Genomic DNA, 20,156 nt, shown 5'->3' on the forward strand with positions numbered 1-20,156 from the left:
TCTCCGCCCACTTTCCCTCCACCCTCCAAGTGGCCTCCGTGTGACGTCATTGCAAGGGCTGAGGGCAAGTGAGCGAGGGCGACTCAAACTGTTTTTGGAACGCAGCCCAGGTGATCTCTGAACAACAAGGTCTTGGGTCTCTTACGGAGGATGGGAAGCAGTTCTGCGGTCAATGGAATGACCATCTGTGTCCTTTGGATTGAAAGTGACTGGTAAACTTCCCATCATGCATTGGGAAACTACTAGCGCCTATGAAATCCGTTTAGTTTTTCCCCAATTTCCCATATATTGAGTCGCTGTCAGCAATAATAATTGTAATAATCATATAAAAATTACTGTTATTGTTTGTCTAGTCTATAGCAGACACATTTGCCAAATCTAGCATTATGTAAAACTGATTTAGAAAATAACATTTATTGTAATTAAAAATGTAGGGTTCTAACATTTATTTTGTGTACTAAGTTTTTTTTGACCTGTGACTAAGTGTTCAGCTGTTTTACTAACATCTTCGTGTGATGTTACTGTTTTCCTGCAGACGTCCAGCAGCTGATGGCGTGTAAAGAAGAGGTTCCCTTTGAGCAGCAGGACTGGGGCTCCAGTCTGGACCAGGAGGATCCAGAGCACCCACACATCAAAGAGGAACAGGAGGAAGTCTGGATCATTCAGGAGGGAGAGCAGCTTCAAGGGCTGGAGGAGGCTGATATCAAGTTCCCAGTCACTCTTGTCCCTGTGAAGAGTGAAGAAGATGAAGATGATGAAGAGAAGCCTCAGTTCTCAGGGCTGGCTTCAGCTGCAGCCAGCAGCTCAACTGAACAGATGAAAACAGAAGCTGGTGAAGAGGACTGTGGAGGACCGGAACAGCAACCAGATACTGATGGCATGAATGAAGACTCATCTGATGACAGTGATGATTGGCAGGAGACCAGAGAACCTCAGTCAGGTTTAAAGGCTTGGACCGATGATGAAGTCCCTGACAGTGATTCTAGATGTAGTACTGGTGAGAAACCTTTCAATTGCTCCGTATGTGGGAAAACATTTGACCATAGACAATATATGAAGATACACATGATAACTCACACAGGAGAGAAACCTTTTAGCTGCTCAGTTTGTAAGAAAACTTTCATGCAGGGAGGAAACTTAAAGAAACACATGAAAACTCACACAGGAAAGAAACCTTTCAGCTGTTCAGTTTGTCAGAAAACCTTGACAGGGAGTGGAAGTTTAAAAACACACATGAGAACTCACACAGGAGAGAAACCTTTTAGCTGCTCAGTTTGTAAGAAATCTTTCACGCACAGCGCAAGCTTAAAGATACACATGAGAACTGATACAGGAGAGAAACCTTTCAGCTTCGGCTTTCCATAAAAATGTCTGTCCGGATGGGGATGAAGCCAGGAAACTTGCGCAATAACATGTTTAAATGCAGTACCTTTTGACACAACATTAACAACTATAAACTGCTTTATAATGGCTGGTCGTAGTTCTGCTAGAGGGTCAAGGATGGGTTCATAGATCATAGATCTCGTCTCGCGAGTTCTTCCGTGTAACAATGACCTCGCATGTGATTGGACGAGCACGTACGAGGTCACGGGGACCTCGTCCAATCACGTGCGAGGTCATGGGCATCTTGTCCAATCACGTGCGAGGTCATGGGCATGACTCATATGGGCAAGACGGGCATGTTTTTATACCTGTACTCAGAACTTTCCCTCCATTTTCTGTGTTTTAACTGCGTTGGTTTCGTGATCTATAATGGCTGGACGGCGTCTCGCATTCACCTCCCCTTCAACCCCTCTGCATGGACGCGATCAACCACTTTCAGCCAGTCCGCAGACCGGCGAGAAGAAACTGCTGAATGCTATCAGTGGCCTGTCTCGTCAGCTAGCTGTGCTTGCTGCCGATGTGAATGAGCAGTTCGCCGCACTAAACTCCAGGTTGGCTGCTTTGGAGACGAAACAGTGTGTGGAAGAGACTAACGTTAACTCGAAGAAGAGAAGACGGGTGAACAATCCCAAGATTGCGGTAAGAATATGTTCGGTGACTGCTAGCTAAGCTAAAATTAGCAAAGCAAGCCCAAGCTAAAAGTAGCTTAAAAGCTAATAGTCCAAGCTAAAAGTAGCATAGTAGCCTTGTAAAAGAACAAGAGAGAGGAACCAGTGTAACGTTAAGTTGCTTTGTTAAGTGTATGTTGTTGGTCTTTTACAGGAAGCAGTACGCCGTCTTCACAACTCGGAGACGAATTGTAGGCGCTACGAACCGGAGCAAGGGTAAGATTTAAAGAATATGCTTTCATTCTGCTGTATAAGGAAATAGATGCGTTAACAGTAGATACCGATCTTAACTGTTAATTTTGTTTTCCCAGACGAACCTCGCCTCATAACGAAGCTGTGACCTCTTACTTGCTCGGAGCTTTGTCCGCAAGTCCGGATTTCTATGACGCTGATAGTGACGCCATTGTGTGTAAGTAACTTTTACTGTTTTCTTCTTCCTTGTTTTAATTTTACTGTGACTTAAGTTTTCTTATTCATACCACTCATTTAATTGTTTTCCAGCTGCCTGTAAGACATACTATGAAACGGTACGCAGGAGCTTCAGACACACACAGCCTGATCTCACATCGCAGGCGGAAGCTGTGAAGACGTCAGCTCGGAGTCGTTCCAGGAGAAAGAGGGTAAGACTTATTAGATTTATTAGATCCGTTTTTGGTCAATGTGACCAAACCTACCTAAACCTATTTTTCAGGTGCATTAATAGATGTGTTGTGTCCATGCGCAGTGCATCGCGCAGTACTGATTGTCTTTATTGATTGTTTTACAGCTGCTGGAAGCGAGACGGAGTGTGCTTGCTGACGATGAGGTGGACCGTTGGAAGTGCGCCACCACAGACATGATGTCTGATGAGGAGGACGGCGTCGTTGGCGGGGTGTCTGGATGGATTGTGCGACCTCCATCCTCTCGTAGCCAGGAGCTCACCGAGCTCTGTGCGACTCTACAGTCGCGATTAGAGAAGAATCCCAAATACAGGGCCACGCACCGCAGGCGGCTGTAAAATTGACCAAATTCGGGCAGAATGTTGCCAGTTCATTTGTTTGTTGTGTGGGCAAATTTGTACAGTTGTGTGTTGTGTTGTCAATAAAGCTCTTTCTTTGAATACTTCCTCCTGGCAATTTTTCCTTTCCTCAATAAATTCATTCATATTTATATTTATAAATATATAAATAAATAAAAATAAATATATGTGTGTGTGTATATATATGTATAAATATACATATATACAGTGCCTTGAAAAAGTATGCATACCCCTTGAACTTTTTCACATTTTGTCACTCTACAACCACAAACTTAAATGTATTTTATTGAGATTTTATGTGATAGACCAACACAAAGTAACACATAATTGTGAAGTGGAAGGAAAATGATACATGGTTTACAAAAATTTAAGCAAATAAAAATCTGAAAAGTTTGGTGTGCATTTGTATTCAGCCCCCCTGTGTCAATACTTTGTAGAGCCACCTTTCGCAGCAATTACAGCTGCAAGTCTTTTGGGGTATGTCTCTATCAGCTTTGCACATCTAGAGACTGAAATTTTTGCCCATTCTTCTTTGCAAAATAGCTCAAGCTCAGCCAGATTGGATGGAGAGCGTCTGTGAACAGAAACTTTCAAGTCTTGCCACAGATGCTCAATGGGATTTAGGTCTGTACTTTGACTGGGCCATTCTAACACATGAATATTCTTTGTTTTAAACCATTCCATTGTAGCTCTGGCTGTATGTTTAGGGTCATTGTCTTGCTGGAAGGTGAATCTCCTTCCCAGTCTCAAGTCTTTTGCAGCCTCTAACAGGTTTTCTTTCAGGATTGCCCTGTATTTAGCTCCATCCATCCTCCCATCAACTCTGACCAGCTTCCCTGGCCCTGCTGAAGAAAAGCATCCCCACAGCATGAGGCTGCCACCATCATGTTTCACAGTGGGGATGGTGTGTTCAGGGTGATGAGCAGTGTTACTTTTCCGCCACACATAGCGCTTTGCATTCAGGCCAAAAAATTCTACTTTGGTCTCATCTGACCAGAGCACCTTCTTCCACATGTTTGCTGTGTCCCCAACATGGCTTGTGGCAAATTGCAAACGGGACTTCTTATGTCTGATTTTCAACAATGGCTTTCTTCTTGCTACTCTTCCATAAAGGCCAGATTTGTGGAGTACATGACTAATAGTTGTCCTGTGGACAGATTCTCCCACCTGAGCTGTGGATGGCAGCCTCTTGGCAGCTTCTCTCACTAGTGCTCTCCTCGCTCGGTCTGTCAGTTTAGGTGGACGGCCATGTCTTGGTAGGTTAGCAGTTGTGGCATACTTCTTCCATTTTTGGATGATGGATTGAACAGTGCTCCTTGAGATGTTCAAAGCTTTGGATATTTTTTTATAACCTAACCCTGCTTTAAACTTCTCCACAACGTTTTCCCTGACCTGTCTGGTGAGTTCCTTGGTCTTCATGATGCTCTTTGTTGACTAGTGTTCTCTAACAAAGCACTGAGGCCTTCACAGAACAGTTGTATTTATACTGATACTAAATTACACACAGGTGGACTCTATTAACTAATTAGGTGACTTCTGAAGGCAACTGATTGCACTGCATTTTATTTAGGGGTATCAGAGTAGAGGGGGCTGAATACAAATGCACACCACACTTTTCAGATTTTTATTTGCTTAAATTTTTGTTAACCATGTATCATTTTCGTTCCACTTCACAATTATGTGTTACTTTGTGTTGGTCTATCACATACAATCTCAATAAAATACATTTAAGTTTGTGGTTGTAGAGTGACAAAATGTGAAAAAGTTCAAGGGGTATGAATACTTTTTAAAGGCACTGTATATAAACATATATGTATATATATATACAGTATATATATATATATATATATATATATATATATATAGATAGATAGATAGATAGATATGTGTATATATATGTATAGTTTTCAATACTGCCACAACTGTCAAAAATCCTAGAGAAGCTATTCAACAATAGGCTCGACAACTTCATCAACAAACATAAACTGTTATATGACAGCCAATACGGCTTTAGAAGGAACCATTCGACTGCTCAAGCTTTAGCTGAGTCTGTGGAAATCATTACCGACGCTATTGACCAAAAACAATATTCCTTAGGAATTTTCATAGACCTGAAAAAAGCATTTGACACTGTTAATCATGATATTTTAATAGCTAAACTTGAGAGATATGGCCTTAGAGGTGTAGCACTGCAGTGGATCAAGAGCTATCTACACAAGATATCCCAATATGTTAAAATAGGTGATAATGTTACACCCTGAAAAGGGGAAATATCAATAAAGACGCTCAGACACCATGCTTCTTCTCTGGCAGCTTCATTGAGAATTACTTTTTTCCAAAAATATTTACAAAAGTACAAATGTTCCTTTAAACATGAATATTACAATGTAAAAATATGCATTTTCCCAATCCATGTTTCTTCTGGCCTTTAACAGGTAGGTATATTTTCACATTTTCTTTGACAGGTAAACGCTTTAAATTTCGTACCTTCTTTTTAACAGGTTAACTTAAATATCACAGATAAATGACTGTGAAACTGTCTTTGAAAATAATAAAAATGAACTTAAATTATTCTAACTTAAATGCATTGTAGATAAACAAAATATATCTTAAACATTTGTGTCATGTCTTTGTTAAATTCCTTGTTTCCTAAACAGTCACTCTGTGAAACTCATAAATGCGGTGATAACTATTAAAACACACATCCACAGCATCATGCTATAGAACAAACACAATCCAAATGCACGCCATGTGCGTCGCATGCATGCTTAACAAAGTGCTGCTCCGTGCCGTCCGCTAGGAGGACGGAGTTAAGCTAACTACTTTAACAGTACGCCAGTTAGGAGTTAAAACATACAAATACCACCCTAAACATGCTCAAAATATTGTCATCATGCTCATAAAACACACACAGAAGGACTCGCTGATCATAAACACTCGTTTCATACCTGAAAAGGGGAAATATCAATAAAGACGCTCAGACACGATGCTTCTTCTCTTCTTCTTCTTCTTCTTTTTGTAATTGGCGGGTTGCAACCGTTTTCTTGGTACATACCGCCACCAACTGTATCGGAGTATGTAACATGACAGTATTCATGTCTTTCTATGGTCTTTTAAAAAGGAAAAATAAATAAATAAACAGATAACTATATGAGTGGATGACTAAAGGGGGGGGGGGGGGGGGGGGGGGGTTAAGCTATATAAATACTAAATTCTTTTAAATAATCCTGTCTTCTTTAAATATTCAATCACTGCCTTTTGTGCGAGAGGTACCCCCTCTCCTGCGGTTCCCAGTATGCCACCCAGACTCCACACTCTTTCTGCTCTCTGCAGTTGATCAGCCAACCTCGTTCTCTCCTCCGTGTATCTCTCACACTCCATCAATACATGTTCCACACTTTCTGTTTTTCCACATTCACACCCATCCGTTCCACTTTTCCCTATTAAAAATAAGGTTTTATTTAGTCCTGTATGTCCTATTCTCATTCTTGTAAGTACTGTTTCCTCCCTTCTGTTTTTTCTTTTAACACCATGCGCACTTACATTTTTTTGAATATTATAATAATTTCTTCCAGTGATTTCTCTGTCCCATCTATATTGCCACTTTTTCATTACTTCTTTCTTTAATATTGCTTTAACTTCTGCTTTCCCAAAAGGTTTATATTATCCATTTTTGTTGCTATTTTGGCATTTTTGTCTGCTCCCTCGTTCCCTTTGATTCCTACATGGGCAGGAACCCAGCAAAATCTAACAAATATCCCTGTTCTGTGTAATCTGTATAAACTGTGTTGTGTTTCTAAAAGAAGATCCTGTCGGTTTGAGTTCCAACTCTGGATACTTTGAAGGGCTGCTAGTGAATCCACACACAGTACCACTCTATCTGGTCTAACTTCCTCCACCCACTGTAATCCAATAATGATTGCCATCATCTCTGCTGAATACACTGAAATTTGATCTGGCAACCTTTTCCCAATATTAATGTGCATTGATGGAATATATACACCTGTTCCTACCTTATCATTCTCGTCCTTAGAACCATCTGTGTATATATCTAAATAGCCATAGTGTTTATCTCTTATATAATTACTTGCCTTGTATGCTATCTCACCCTCTTCCCATTCTCTCCTCATCTCTATTAAATTAAAATCTACCTCTATTTCAGGATATAACCAGATTGGAATGTTACTTATGGGGTTAGAAATGACTGTTTTATTACTGACCCTATACTCTTCTGCTTTAGCTTTTGCTATCCATCCAAATCCTCCACCCTGATAAGTTGCATATTCCCAACAGTCCTGGGTCACAGCTTTGGCAGGGTTTTCATGTCCACCTCCCTGTAGTCGGCTCCAGTATTGAACCAACATCCCGTCTCTTCTTAGCTCTATTGGTACTTCTCCTATTTCTATATGTATTGTATTAATGGGTGATGACCTCATTACACCTGCACAAATCCTCAATGCTTTATTAATTGCTCTGTCTATTTTATTGAGGTATGTTTTAGCTGCTGCTCCATACACCATACATCCATAATCTATTGCTGACCTCATTAAAGCCCTGTATATATATATTAATGACTGTTTGTCTGCTCCCCAGTCTTTCCCAGCTATTGCCCTCATTAGATTAATAACTTTCTTGCATTTGATTTCTACATTTTCCACCTGTGTTCTCCATGTGCCCTTTTGGTCTATCCAGATCCCAAGATATTTGAATTTTTCTACTTTTTCCATGCTTTCCCCATATAGTTGAATATTAGGTGCATCTAATTTTTTCTTATTAGTTAGTGTCATAAAACATGATTTACTTACAGAGAGTTTAAAGCCCCAGTTGTATGACCACTCTTCTACATTTCTAACTGCTTCCTTGATTATATTCGTCACTGTTTTAGTATCTCTTCCTCTTGCCCATATTGCCCCATCATCTGCGTACAGTGCCGACCCAATTCTTCTATCCATATTAGTAAACATATCATTAATCATAATGTTAAATAAAACTGGACTAATAGCGCTCCCTTGTGGAATTCCATTTGCAATTTCCAATTCATCAGATACTTCTGATCCCACTTTAACTTTAAATCTTCGCTCAGATATGAAATCTAGGACCCAATTATAAAATCTTCCTCTAATCCCCATCTTGTTCATTTTTATTAATAACCCCTCCTTCCACATGGAATTGTAAGCCTTTTCAATATCAAAAAAGACTATATTCATCAGCTCCTTAATTTTAAAAGTTTTCTCCATCTCATTACTAACTTTAACTATTGCATCTATAGTTGACCGCCCCTTCCTAAAACCATTTTGATACGGAGCAACCAGTCCTCTACATTCAAGAAAATAATTAATTCTCCTAACTAGAACTTTCACCATCCATTTACATAGATGGGATGTTAGGGCAATAGGTCTATAATTACCTGCATTCTTTGTATCCTTCCCAGGTATATTAAATGGTAATATTAGTGCGCTTTTCCAACTTTTTGGCATTTGCCCTTCTTCCCATATTTGATTATACAGATGTAAAATTAATTTGAGTACTCTTTTTGGCAGTTCTTTGAACATCACATAACTTAATTGTCCTCTCCAGTAGCAGTATTCCCAGCTCCATCTAACACTATAATCAGTTCGTTCATGGTAATCTCAGCATCCATTGTACTTCCCTCACTGTCTTTCTTTCTATACACATCCCTATTTTCTTTTAAGATTTCCTTTTTCCTTTGTTTATGTTTTCCGTCTAAGTGATCACCACTATGTACACTAGCAAATGCCTTTCCTAGCAAGTCTGCTTTTTCTTTGTCTGTTATTGCCAGTACTTCACCATCCTCTAATACAGATATTTTAGTAAATACTTTTTTACCACTCATTTTTTTCAGCATTTTCCAAACATCTCCTATTTTAATTTCTCTCCCTATAGTAGAGCAATAATCTCTCCATGCGCTCTTTTTACTCTTTTTGATTACTTTACGTGCTATAGCCTTTTTCTTCTGATAATTGTTTATATTTGCCTGATTTAGATTATTACGTAGTATCCTTAGTGCCGTATTTCGTTCTTTAATTGCTTCTGTGCATTCAACATTCCACCATGGGACCCTTTTCGTTTTACCCCCCACCGACCTGAATGGTATGCTATTTAATGCTGCATTTATTATTAAGTTTGTGATTGCAGATGTGTTTTCCTCAATATTTCCCTCCATTGAGACTGATTCTGCTGCTTTACAGCATGTTTCTTTAAATTTTTCCCAATCTGCTTTTTCAAACCACCATTTTTTATGACTTGGTCTTCTTTGTATATCCACCTCCACATCAAATGCACACCCTATTGGGAAATGATCACTTCCAATACTTGAGCTACTTTTAATGTTCCATTCAGCCGATGTTGCAGCACTATTAGATATCAGCGTTAGGTCCAAACAAGACATTGTGTTAGTGTGAATATCAATCCGTGTACCATTTCCATTATTTAGGCACACTAGCTGTCTTATATCCATTAATTCTTCCACTGCTTCTCCATTGCTATCAGTATGCTTACTTCCCCAAAGATTATTATGAGCATTAAAGTCACCACACCATATCTCTTTTCTATTTCTTTGTTTCTTTATTATACTATCTAATATTTCTGAATGTAGTGCTCTGCAAGGGTTATATAAGTTAACTATTACCATGTTGCCATCTGCTTTACATATTTCAATTACTACACATTCTATTTCTGTTATAGTCGATATTCGTCTAAATGCTATCCCTTCCCTTACAAAAGTTGCACAGCCTCCACCTTGATTGTCAATCCTATCAAATCTTACTGACTCATACCCAGGTAAAATGAAATCAAGATGAGGTCGAAGCCAGGTTTCCTGAATGCAAACAATATCAGGTCTTACTTCTGCTTCTTCTATAAATCTCTTAAATTCTTGACCGTTTGCAATCAAGCTTCTAGCATTCCATTGCAAGAGAAGGAAAACCATTATCCGATCAACTATCATTTAAAGATCCTCCATCATTACTTGCCCTTAACATAGCATGAATTTCTTCTGCTTTCAGTTCTTTAATGCCCAGAAACTCTTCTGCAGCTTGTACCACTATCTTGATTCTGTCACTTTTCTTTTCTTGTTGCACTGCCACATTAACCACTTTGCATATGGAGGCTACAAAGCTCTTTTTGTTGACTAGCATGATGTCTTCCTGAACATTACATTTATGTCTACACCTCTTCTCCTGGGGGACTGATTTTCCTGGATGGAATTGCCTTAGGCCTGACCTCTGGGGAACAGTATCACACTCAGTGAGATTACTACTGATGTTTTGATTTAACTAATTTATCCTTGTCCGTTTGCTACCATTTATATTAACAGCTTTTAGGGCCTCAGCATATGATACCTTGTTAATGATTTTAATTCTCTGCACTTCTTTGGCTTGCCTCTGTACCACACATCCAGCAAAAGCCGCACTATGCTCCCCTCCACAATTACAGCATTTGATCTTAGCATCTTTATCACACTTGCCATACTCATGCTCCCCTCCACATTTGGCACACCTCAGTCTCCATTTGCATTGTTGAGCTGTGTGTCCCATTCTCTGGCATTTAAAACACCTCAAAGGTTGTGGAATATACTCCCTTACTTTATAATTTATCCAGCCAATGTGGATCTCAGCTGGCATTAACTTGTCAAAAACAAGCAGCACTGATAGGCTATTTTGTTTAACTCCGCTTTTATTAGTCTGCAGTCTTTTGGCTTCAACCACTTTCCCACCCTTGATCTCTTCCTTTACCTCTTCCATTGACATTTCTAATGGCACATTTGTAATAACCCCACGTAATTTTGCTGCCATTCCTGGCACATGGGCCTTAATCCTTATACCATCGAGATGAGTCATTCTAAGGATAATTTCTTGCTGTTTCTTACTTCCTGCTGAGATTAGAATTCTTCTGTTAGTCAGTAGTTTTGCAAATTTAATTTTCCCGATTTCTTTTTCAATTGCTTTTGTCACCTGAACTGGATGGAAATGTCCCTTATCATCACCAAGTGTGATTATTACTTTCCATTCCTCCTTTGTCTCCTCACTACTACTCCCATTCGTAATCGTTTTCTTCTTTTTTACAGATTGCCTCGGACTGCTCTCTCCTTCACTACCACCTTCTGACCATGATTTTTTCCTTGCCGTTTTTGTCTGAGTAGTCTCCATATCTGTCCACCCTTCACCATCTGACATATCTGCCATGTTACACTCACGATACAGTTCTGGGTCCAAAGCTGTTTATATTATACATAAATGACATATGTAAAGTGTCAGATACTCTGAAATTAATATTCGCGATGACACAAATATTTTCTGCTCGGGGAGTGACTTTAACCAACTTGTGGAAACAGTAAATCAGGAAATGGCCAAACTTCAAGTGTGGTTTAACATAAACAAATTATCATTGAATCTTGGAAAAACGAAATACATGCTATATGGTAAAAGAGGCTGCAACAACAGTCCCAACATTCAAGTAAACGGAGTTAATATTGAGAGGGTCCGTGAGAATAAGGTTCTGGGAGTGATTATTAGTGATGTCCAAATGAAGCTTCGTGAAGCATTTTCTTTATTTTCTGAGCCCAATAGATGGTGATCTCTGTTCAACAAAGGGTTGAAGGCCGATATATTTCCATTTCTTTCAACCCTTTGTTGAACAGAGAGCGCCATCTATTGGGCTCAGAAAATAAAGAAAATGCTTCACGAAGCTTCATTTGGACATCACTAGTGATTATCGATGACATGTTAAGTTGGAAGCCACACATAGCACAATTAAAAAGGAAGTTGGCCAGGAGTGTGTCCATACTTTGGAAAGTACAGAAAATATTAAATCAAAAAGCACTTCATCTGTTATACTGCGCACTAGTCTCACCGCACCTGCAATACTGTGCAGAGGTGTGGGGACACACATAAAGGCTCCACACAGCCCTTGTTAATTCTCCAAAAGAGAGCCTTGAGAATTTTACACTACGCCAACTACAGGGCACACACAAATCACTTATTTATCGAATCGAAAATACTCAAACTATATGATTTAATAAACTATCGCACAGCACAAATGATGTACAAAGCATCAAACAGAAGTCTCCCCCAGAACCTGCAAAAATTCTTCATACACAGAGAGAGACACAATCTCAGAGGGGACTTGATTTTCAGGCAAAGGAAGGTACGAACTACGCTAAAATCCTTTTCCTTATCGGTCACAGGTGTTAGGCAATGGAATGTGTTAGAAGACGAAGTCAAAAAAACACCAACACTGAGTGGCTTTAAGAAAAAGTATGTATATTCAACACTTGACCGGTACAGATTACTGCATGTGAGTTGATAAGGGTCTGGAGCACAAATCAGCAGGCAGGGTGCTGTGACTGGATGGGAGCATAACAAATGAACATTCTGTACCCAAACAATAAGCTGGACCTGAGAAACTTGTATGATATGATGTCAGTTGTACGTGATAGGGAGTATCAACAATGTGGACATAAATTAGGTATGAATGCCAAGCACAACTGCTACTCTCACAATTCACGATGGAGTTGCTGAGCTGGTCACTAAATGCTGTCGACAGAGTGTTCTCAACACGGCGTGCGGGTTCTGGTGAACCTGCGTGCCCGGACAGGACCTTCATGTCCGGCTACATCATGGATGGTTGGGGGAAGTGGAGAGTCATCTGCCTTGCCACTCTGGATGTGGAAGACGTCGAGGACGTGTACATGTTCGCGTTCATGACAACTGGAATGATCGCCTTGGGATGTGGAATCTTCATGCTATATCGGAAAATGCGAAAGGTCGCCACTGAGCTGACCAGTGTGAGGGTGGACAACGCCAACATTCGGTCTGCTGTGGTTGGGATGCGCTCTGACATCTCTGCAGTTCGTGAGTCCGCGGCTCTGGTGCGAGTTGAACTGGCCACTAACCGGGAAGAAATAGTGACCAATCGGTCAGCCATGGTCGGGATGCGCTCTGACCTCTCCGCAGCTCGCGAGTTCCCGTTACGGAAGCGAGGTGAAGTGGCCATTAACCGGGAGGAAATGGCGAAGTTAAGGGCAGCGAAAGCTGCAGAGGACAGTGATGATTAATAAATTAAAAGAGAAAAAAAGGGGCTCCCACACCATCCCATCAAATAGTAGCTACACTGGACTTTCTTTTCTTTTTTTTTTTTTGTTCTGCTCTCTGTCGATTTGACCCCCTCCAGACTTTGTTACATGATGAGACTGCTGTTCACTCGTGATGAACAAATAGGGACACGTGTGCAAACACTCACGTAATCTGTACGCACTGGACTTCAGCTCTCTGTATCACCTACTGCTGTAACATAGTATGACAAATGTCACAAGTGTAAGAAAATGTTAAAATGCAATTGACAAGAAAATACTATTTTTATTCTTTGTTCTTTTTTACTTTCTATCTTTAATTTTATTTTTCTTCTTTATTTTCTTTAATCTTATTATTATTATTATTCTTTTTTTTTTCTTCTTTCTTTTACCCCCTGGGTAATGGGGGCGGGACTAGATAAGCCTCGGCTTCTCCCGCTTTCCCTTTCGGCCATGTGTATTCATGTTTACTGTGTGAGCAAGATGTGTGATGATGACTTAATGTACATGCCCGAAATAAACAAATAAATAAATAGTGATAGATCTGCTAACCAATCACTAGTGATTATTCTTGTTTAAAAGACCCAGTGTGACCAATAGTAACACATCTGCCAACGGGGGTGGGGTTTACATTTATAATGACTCATCAGGTTGACCAATAGTGACAGATCTGCCAACGTGGGTTGGCTTTACATTTATAATGACCAGATCTGCCAACCAATCACGAGTGATTATACTTGTTTAAAACTAGTGGTTTCATCCAATCCTGAGTGAGGATATTCAAGCCATCTCTGGCCAGGCGCGGTTTCGCTGCTATTCATATGCTAATTAGAGCCTTTGCTGTGGTCCATTTTCGACAATTTTCGGCAAAGACGAACGCGGCGTTGGCAGCCTGTAAATTGTCGTTAACTCCCGAAAATTAGGGAGATTTCCGGGCGTTTACAGGGACGAAAATCCGACTTTTCATGCAGTGCAATGTACCTAATTGCAGATAAGTCAAACTTCTCAACTCAACGATTATTTTGTTTAACACCACATGAAATGAAATCCATCTCTCTCTCGACTCGAACTGTTTCTACAATCTGCAGCCCACCAGTCAGTCACCATTGCAACACTGTTGTTGATGACGCAGACCAATCCAGTGATTTCCTTGCTGCATTAGCCCCGCTGTACGTCATACTGTGATATTTTGGTATTTTCGGCTAAGTCAAGCCATGTGTGAATTAGGGATGCAAACAATTAATCGATTATCGATTAATTGTCGATACGAAATTACTCGATTAAAATAAATTAATTGTAATTAATTGCGTTTTGAACCCGTAATTTCCCGCCAGTCCATGTGAGGGTGCGCTTGACGCCAGACGTACTTGAAGCACGGCTCTGACGACAACAACAAGACGAGCAGTGTTTCCCACACATTGACGAGACTATGGCACACTGCCATAGTCTAATTCAGGCCAAATACATAAAACATAAAATTGAATTGAATTGAATTGTAAACTACTTTATTGAGTGGCCTGTACTAGATGGTCTGGGTGAATGAAACTTCCTCGTGTGTGCTTTAGAACACATTTTACTGGAATATCCGGGACTCTTATTTTGAAATGGCATGAACAGGAAGTGTCCTGTCTGTAATGTGCTGCTATGAACTATGTGAGTGCAATAAAGGAGTGGCCACACATGTATGACTATATGTTGCCCTTCTGACTGACTTCATTGAAAACACCTTTGAAAATAATAATGGTCACAATGTTAAAATAATAACAGCAGGCTGATATGTAGCCTACCTGTGGTACTTTAATGCAGTTTCAGGAAAATAAGGCAAAATAAATGGATAAGAACATGGAATAACTGTCAAAAAGACATCGGTTTCCGATCGGAGTGACTGCTGACTGAACAGAGGCTGGACTAGGAAGCAGGATTCGGGCTTAGCAAGGTAAACTTCAGGCTTAACTCTGGGTTTTCCAGCTTCTTTTGTCTGTCATTTGTCTGAATGCAAAATAGAATTCCACCACTAGATGGGAGTAATTCCCACACACTGTCTCTTTAAGTAATACAATGTTGAATGGGCAGCAGCTTTCTTCCTCCATGTTAGTATTGATGCATTCAGAGAAGATGGATCCCTTGAATCTCCAAACTGTGTTCTGAAAAAGGTCCTCGTAAACAACAACAGGCCACGTTTGTGAAGAATATAGAAGCAGGAACTGAGAGTTAAACTCACACACACGTTTCTGGTCTAGTCCTCATGGGGCCCTCTGCTATGACCTCACTTTAAGTGACTTTAAAGTTATGGATTGTTATTTACATACACTTTGAAGGCATACAAATAAAATAATAATAACTAATAGATATCACCATGAAACTTTCCCAGTTAATTACTGACAGTCAGTCAATTATTTAGTTAAACGTTTTCTGAAATGCTTAAATATGCAATCAAGGCATTATCTAACGGCAACTTTTAGTGAGTTTAGCAGAAATCTCCAGACTGTCCTCCTCGAGAAAACGACCACATAGGTCGTGTGTCAAGCACCGAATTACGACCATATGTTACGTTTCAAAATAGCGCGCCCTCTAGCGGTCAAGTAAATATCGACACTCCGGTGTCTCAGACGATCGCCCCCCGTGACACACGACCTATTTGGTCGTATGAGTTCGAGGGCTTGTTGGAAATCTCAGATGAAAAAAAAGAAAAAGAAAATTTGTTATGGAAGCTAAATAGAACATTTAAGAATTGATCAGTGTATGAAAGCTTTTTCCTGGAGTGTCTCATATGCTTACATAGCAAAGCTGTTTAAAACCAGACAACAAGCATTTGAAACACATTATAACACTAATTGAATCAATAAGTGGTGTTAGTAGAAATGAACCTTCACTCACAACCTCGTGTTCCTTGATTTGATGTTTTGTTTTTGGTCCAAACAAACGATTTTCATCTGGTGTCGACGCGCTGCAAAGACTGAGAGTTTTTTTTAAAAATACAATACTATGACTTTTTTCACAACTATTTCCAACATGCTGTACTATTACTTTTTTCGACATACTATACTATGACTTTTTCACAACTTTCTCGACATACCAAACTGACTTTTTCAACATACTACTACTTTTTACATAACTTTTTTCAACATGCTATACTATGACTTTTTTAATAACTTTCTTTAAGAAATTGCAATTTTTTGCCTCGCCTAAATTTTTATTATTTTTCAGTGAAGCGAGTTAGCTGTGGCTCTGCTATTTAGACCTAAAAGCTGAATGAAGCCACAGCCACAAGCCTGACTGGTAGAAGGTAGATAAAAAAACACCAAATGAGTGTTTAACAGTGGTTATTGTAGGGCAATGTCCAGATGGAGTTTGGAGACTCCAAATGGCCACTTTGTGCCAAATGACATCATGGGTCTTTGGAGATAAATAATTCTACTTTTTTTTTGTTTATTTCACCAATACTATAACTACTACTAATAAAAAGAAAAAAATGTTTCTATTTTTTCTTCTTTTAATTTTTTTTTATTTCTCAGGTTACCCAAAACTTCTCCAAAAGTGGCCAGATGAGCTTATCATTATCCAAATGAATGTAATGTGACGGAAAACATACCAAACATAACCATTTAGGTAGAAGAACAGTCAAACCAAATAACTTCTTTGTAAATGGTCTTTACTTTTTGAATTGCTGTATTTGGTAAAGAAGTGCACAATTGAACAAATAACAAATATGGCCTGAAAACTGTCTGTGGTGGATCAACATCTACCTCACTGACATCATGCCATTTGTCCTCAGAGCTGCTGGTGTAAGCAATGTGTTGAGATCTGCACCCCTTCCTCTATGATCTCCCCTTCACATCTCTGGCAGCAGTTGGGGAGGCTTTGGAGACAGCAGCAGGGGTTGTTGTTGTTGTGGAGGTGGAGGGCTCTTCAGCGGGGGAGGTGGTGGTCTCTGGCTCCCAGTCCTCTCAGATGACTCATCTGATGAAGGGCTGATCCACGGGACATGTCAAAGATCATAGTGTAATGGGAATTTTGGATGTTTGTAATTTTTAATCAGAATCTTTGTCAGGTCAGACGATCCGCATCTCCTCTTCTCAACTGTTATGCTATGACTAAAATGAATGCCTGTGTACATTTCGTCTTTGTCTGTACATCTTGTCCTTGTAAGATAGGACATGAACCATCTTTTGTCTACAGTATGATTCCTCCTCCTTAAAAGGGAGATTGCTGTTAGACTCAGGGTCGTTCCTGCTGACTCTGAACCTTCGCATCAGAAGGCAGGGGAGAACATTATTTTCCTCTGCAGACGAAAATACTTTGTTGAATAAACCTCAGAGAAAAAGTTGATCCTGGTTGTTGATCTTTATTGGGCGGATTCATTTTTTCCACAACAATAGTAAACAATCATTAGCTATATTATTATTATTATTATTATTATTATTATTATTATATTACTGACCCTCTGATTGAGGTGCAGTGACTGCTATTTGACTCAAATCCCCATTGTCAGATTTCCTCTCTGCTGCAAATAAACACACACTATCTGCTCCCCACCCCCACTTTCAGGTAACCATAGTGATGTAAATTAGCACTCGGGTGCTAATTTAGTCAGGTCTTTACTCCCAGCTTGGCTGGCTTGAAAATCGATGGTTTATAGTAATATATAAATCATATTATTGAATTTTATGAATCAACATCATGAAAGTACAGCTGGGATCGGCTCCAGCCCCTCTGCGACCCAGAATACAGGATAAGCGTAGACAATGGATGGATGGATGGATGGATGGAACATCATGAAAGTAAGTACCAAGCTGTGATAGTTGAATAACATCACCTTTGTATTCATCACATATCCAGTACATATGAAACATATCCCACAAATTCACATGACACTTTTATTTTGAAAAATCGAGCCTATACTCCTTATTCATAAATGCATTGAATAATATAATAGCATTTTGAAAATGTATTTAGATACTCACCGATCTAGCAAAGCATCATGTCCTGGGACGAACATCCTCCTCCTCCTGTCATCAGCGCTGCAGCCGCTCCCATCCTCGCATCCCTGATAATTATTCATCACTGTCGCGGGTGAAAAACTCTACGGCGTCTTCCAAAGTCTTTCCTTTTACTTTAGACATCGTAAAAACACTAAAAACAACCCAAAAGAAGAGTAAATACAAGCCTTCTGTCGCGAGTGAAGCTCTGGCTCACTTGATTGACAGATTGTTCAGCCAATTCGGATCACAGAATCACGGAAGAGGGCTTGTATTTTCCGCAAGACTCTGACGGACACGGAAATACACAGCATCCATAGTTAGCCCTCCGTCGTAAAGCGGTACAAAGCGATAAAAAAACAATAACAATATCTTCTTCAGAGACTCTCAAAGTAAAAACATGGCGTGTTATGGATGATTACCGGAGTTAGCGTGCTCGTGGGACTAAATGAAGTGGCTAACTTTTAGTGATGACCAAATTAAGCTTCGTGAAGCATTTTCTTTATTTTCTGAGCCCAATAGATGGCGCTCTCTGTTCAACAAAGGGTTGAAAGAAATGGAAATATATCGGCCTTCAACCCTTTGTTGAACAGAGAGCGCCATCTATTGGACTCAGAAAATAAAGAAAATGCTTCACGAAGCTTCATTCAGACATCACTACTAATTTTGTTTGTTGGACACTTACCTTTCTCTGGATACCAGGATTACCATGTTTCATGTTGTTTTTGGACTTCCAGACAGCTCGAAAGGTAGGGAACTCCCGTCTTGTTATTGTTTTTTTTCTGTGCACTCCTTGCACACACGCTGTGTTTGTTTTTGATGTGTCTCCGTGAGCCTAAAACGGCTGGCTTTGTTGGATTCACGAGACTCGCAGCTTTCAAATTATATAAAATATGACGCAGACGCATTCAAAATAATATTACTTTCTCTCTCAACTTGTCTCGACTCCTACTTGACAACCCACAAGTGATCTGTAGGTTAAGACTTGGGCATTGTGGGTTGTGTAGAAGAAAACTCTTCAGGTCCAATTCAGTGGCTGGTTCAAATTAGGTTTAATCACTGACAGTGGAGAAAAGAAATTCACAGTGTAATGGCTTGGCCGAGTTGGATTCATACAGAACATGCGAGAGAACAAAAGGGAAGGTGTCATGAGTGGATTTGCATTGAATCAACACATGTCTCTCTGCAGATGAAGAGACATCTGTTGATATCTACAAGGTGTGACCGTTCTCGGGAGAGCTAGACGATGTCACTACAGGGGTCACTCATCGGGCCTTGATCAATGAATGAAAGACAAATGTTACAGAGACAGTTCAGGAAGAGGGAAAGATCAAAGAGTCTTTTCATTAAGACTGCAAGGGTTAAATTCAATAGAAACAGCTCAGCAGGACATTTGATGTTCCCTAGAGAAAGGAACATTATATGAAGAACAAATAAGAAATGTAAGGTAACACATTTTCTTCTACAGTTGAATCAATCTTTGTATGTTTTTAGAAAGCATCATAATGGGCTTTGTGAGTGTGGAAAGTCTGAAACAGTTGAACATGTTTTATTGAAATGTAACAAATATACCACAGAAAGGAGCATTTTATATAAGAGTGTATCACATTTGGGAGTTCTGTCATTTTCAGATAAATCTTTATTGGGTCAAAATAAGAATCACCACTTGATTGCTAAAGTAGTATTCCAGTTTTTACAAGATACAGGGCTGTATATGAAAATTTGAAGCAAATTTAATATTATCCTTAGAGTGATTTCCTGAGGAGGGCAGTAATACGCCCAGAAGCGTCTAAACTGCCGGAAATCCAAACGAAGAAGAAGAACCCACACGCGCACCGATAAGCGCAGCTTTGAACCATTTTTCGAAGCAGTCACGTGGGTGTGCGTGATTTGTTTCAATACAAGCTCCGAAGCAGAGGTAACATACCCGCCGGACGCCTTAACGGTAGTGATGGCGAGATGAAGCCTCATGAGGCATCGAACCACTTGAGCCAATTGGTTTGAGAAATATGGAAGCA

At 39.9% G+C, this 20,156-nt stretch overlaps 1 protein-coding gene and 1 long non-coding RNA gene across 2 annotated transcripts in view; both read left to right on the forward strand.

The window, feature by feature from the left end:
- Nucleotides 1-20,156, forward strand: part of LOC311031050 — a 544,877-nt gene that overhangs the window by 53,415 nt on the left and 471,306 nt on the right. The gene's annotated exons all lie outside the window — the stretch shown is intronic.
- LOC311009820 (uncharacterized protein C14orf93-like) lies at nt 1,678-3,058 on the forward strand. The gene is made up of 5 exons (XM_084004231.1): nt 1,678-2,022; nt 2,206-2,267; nt 2,363-2,460; nt 2,553-2,671; nt 2,818-3,058. Exons 1-5 carry the CDS (start codon nt 1,753-1,755, stop codon nt 3,046-3,048), a joined length of 780 nt encoding a protein of 259 aa, XP_083860357.1. The 5' UTR covers nt 1,678-1,752; the 3' UTR covers nt 3,049-3,058.

The sequence above is a fragment of the Eutrigla gurnardus genome (genome assembly GCF_963514095.1).
Source record: "Eutrigla gurnardus genome assembly, chromosome: 1".
In the NCBI taxonomy this organism is placed as follows: domain Eukaryota; kingdom Metazoa; phylum Chordata; class Actinopteri; order Perciformes; family Triglidae; genus Eutrigla; species Eutrigla gurnardus.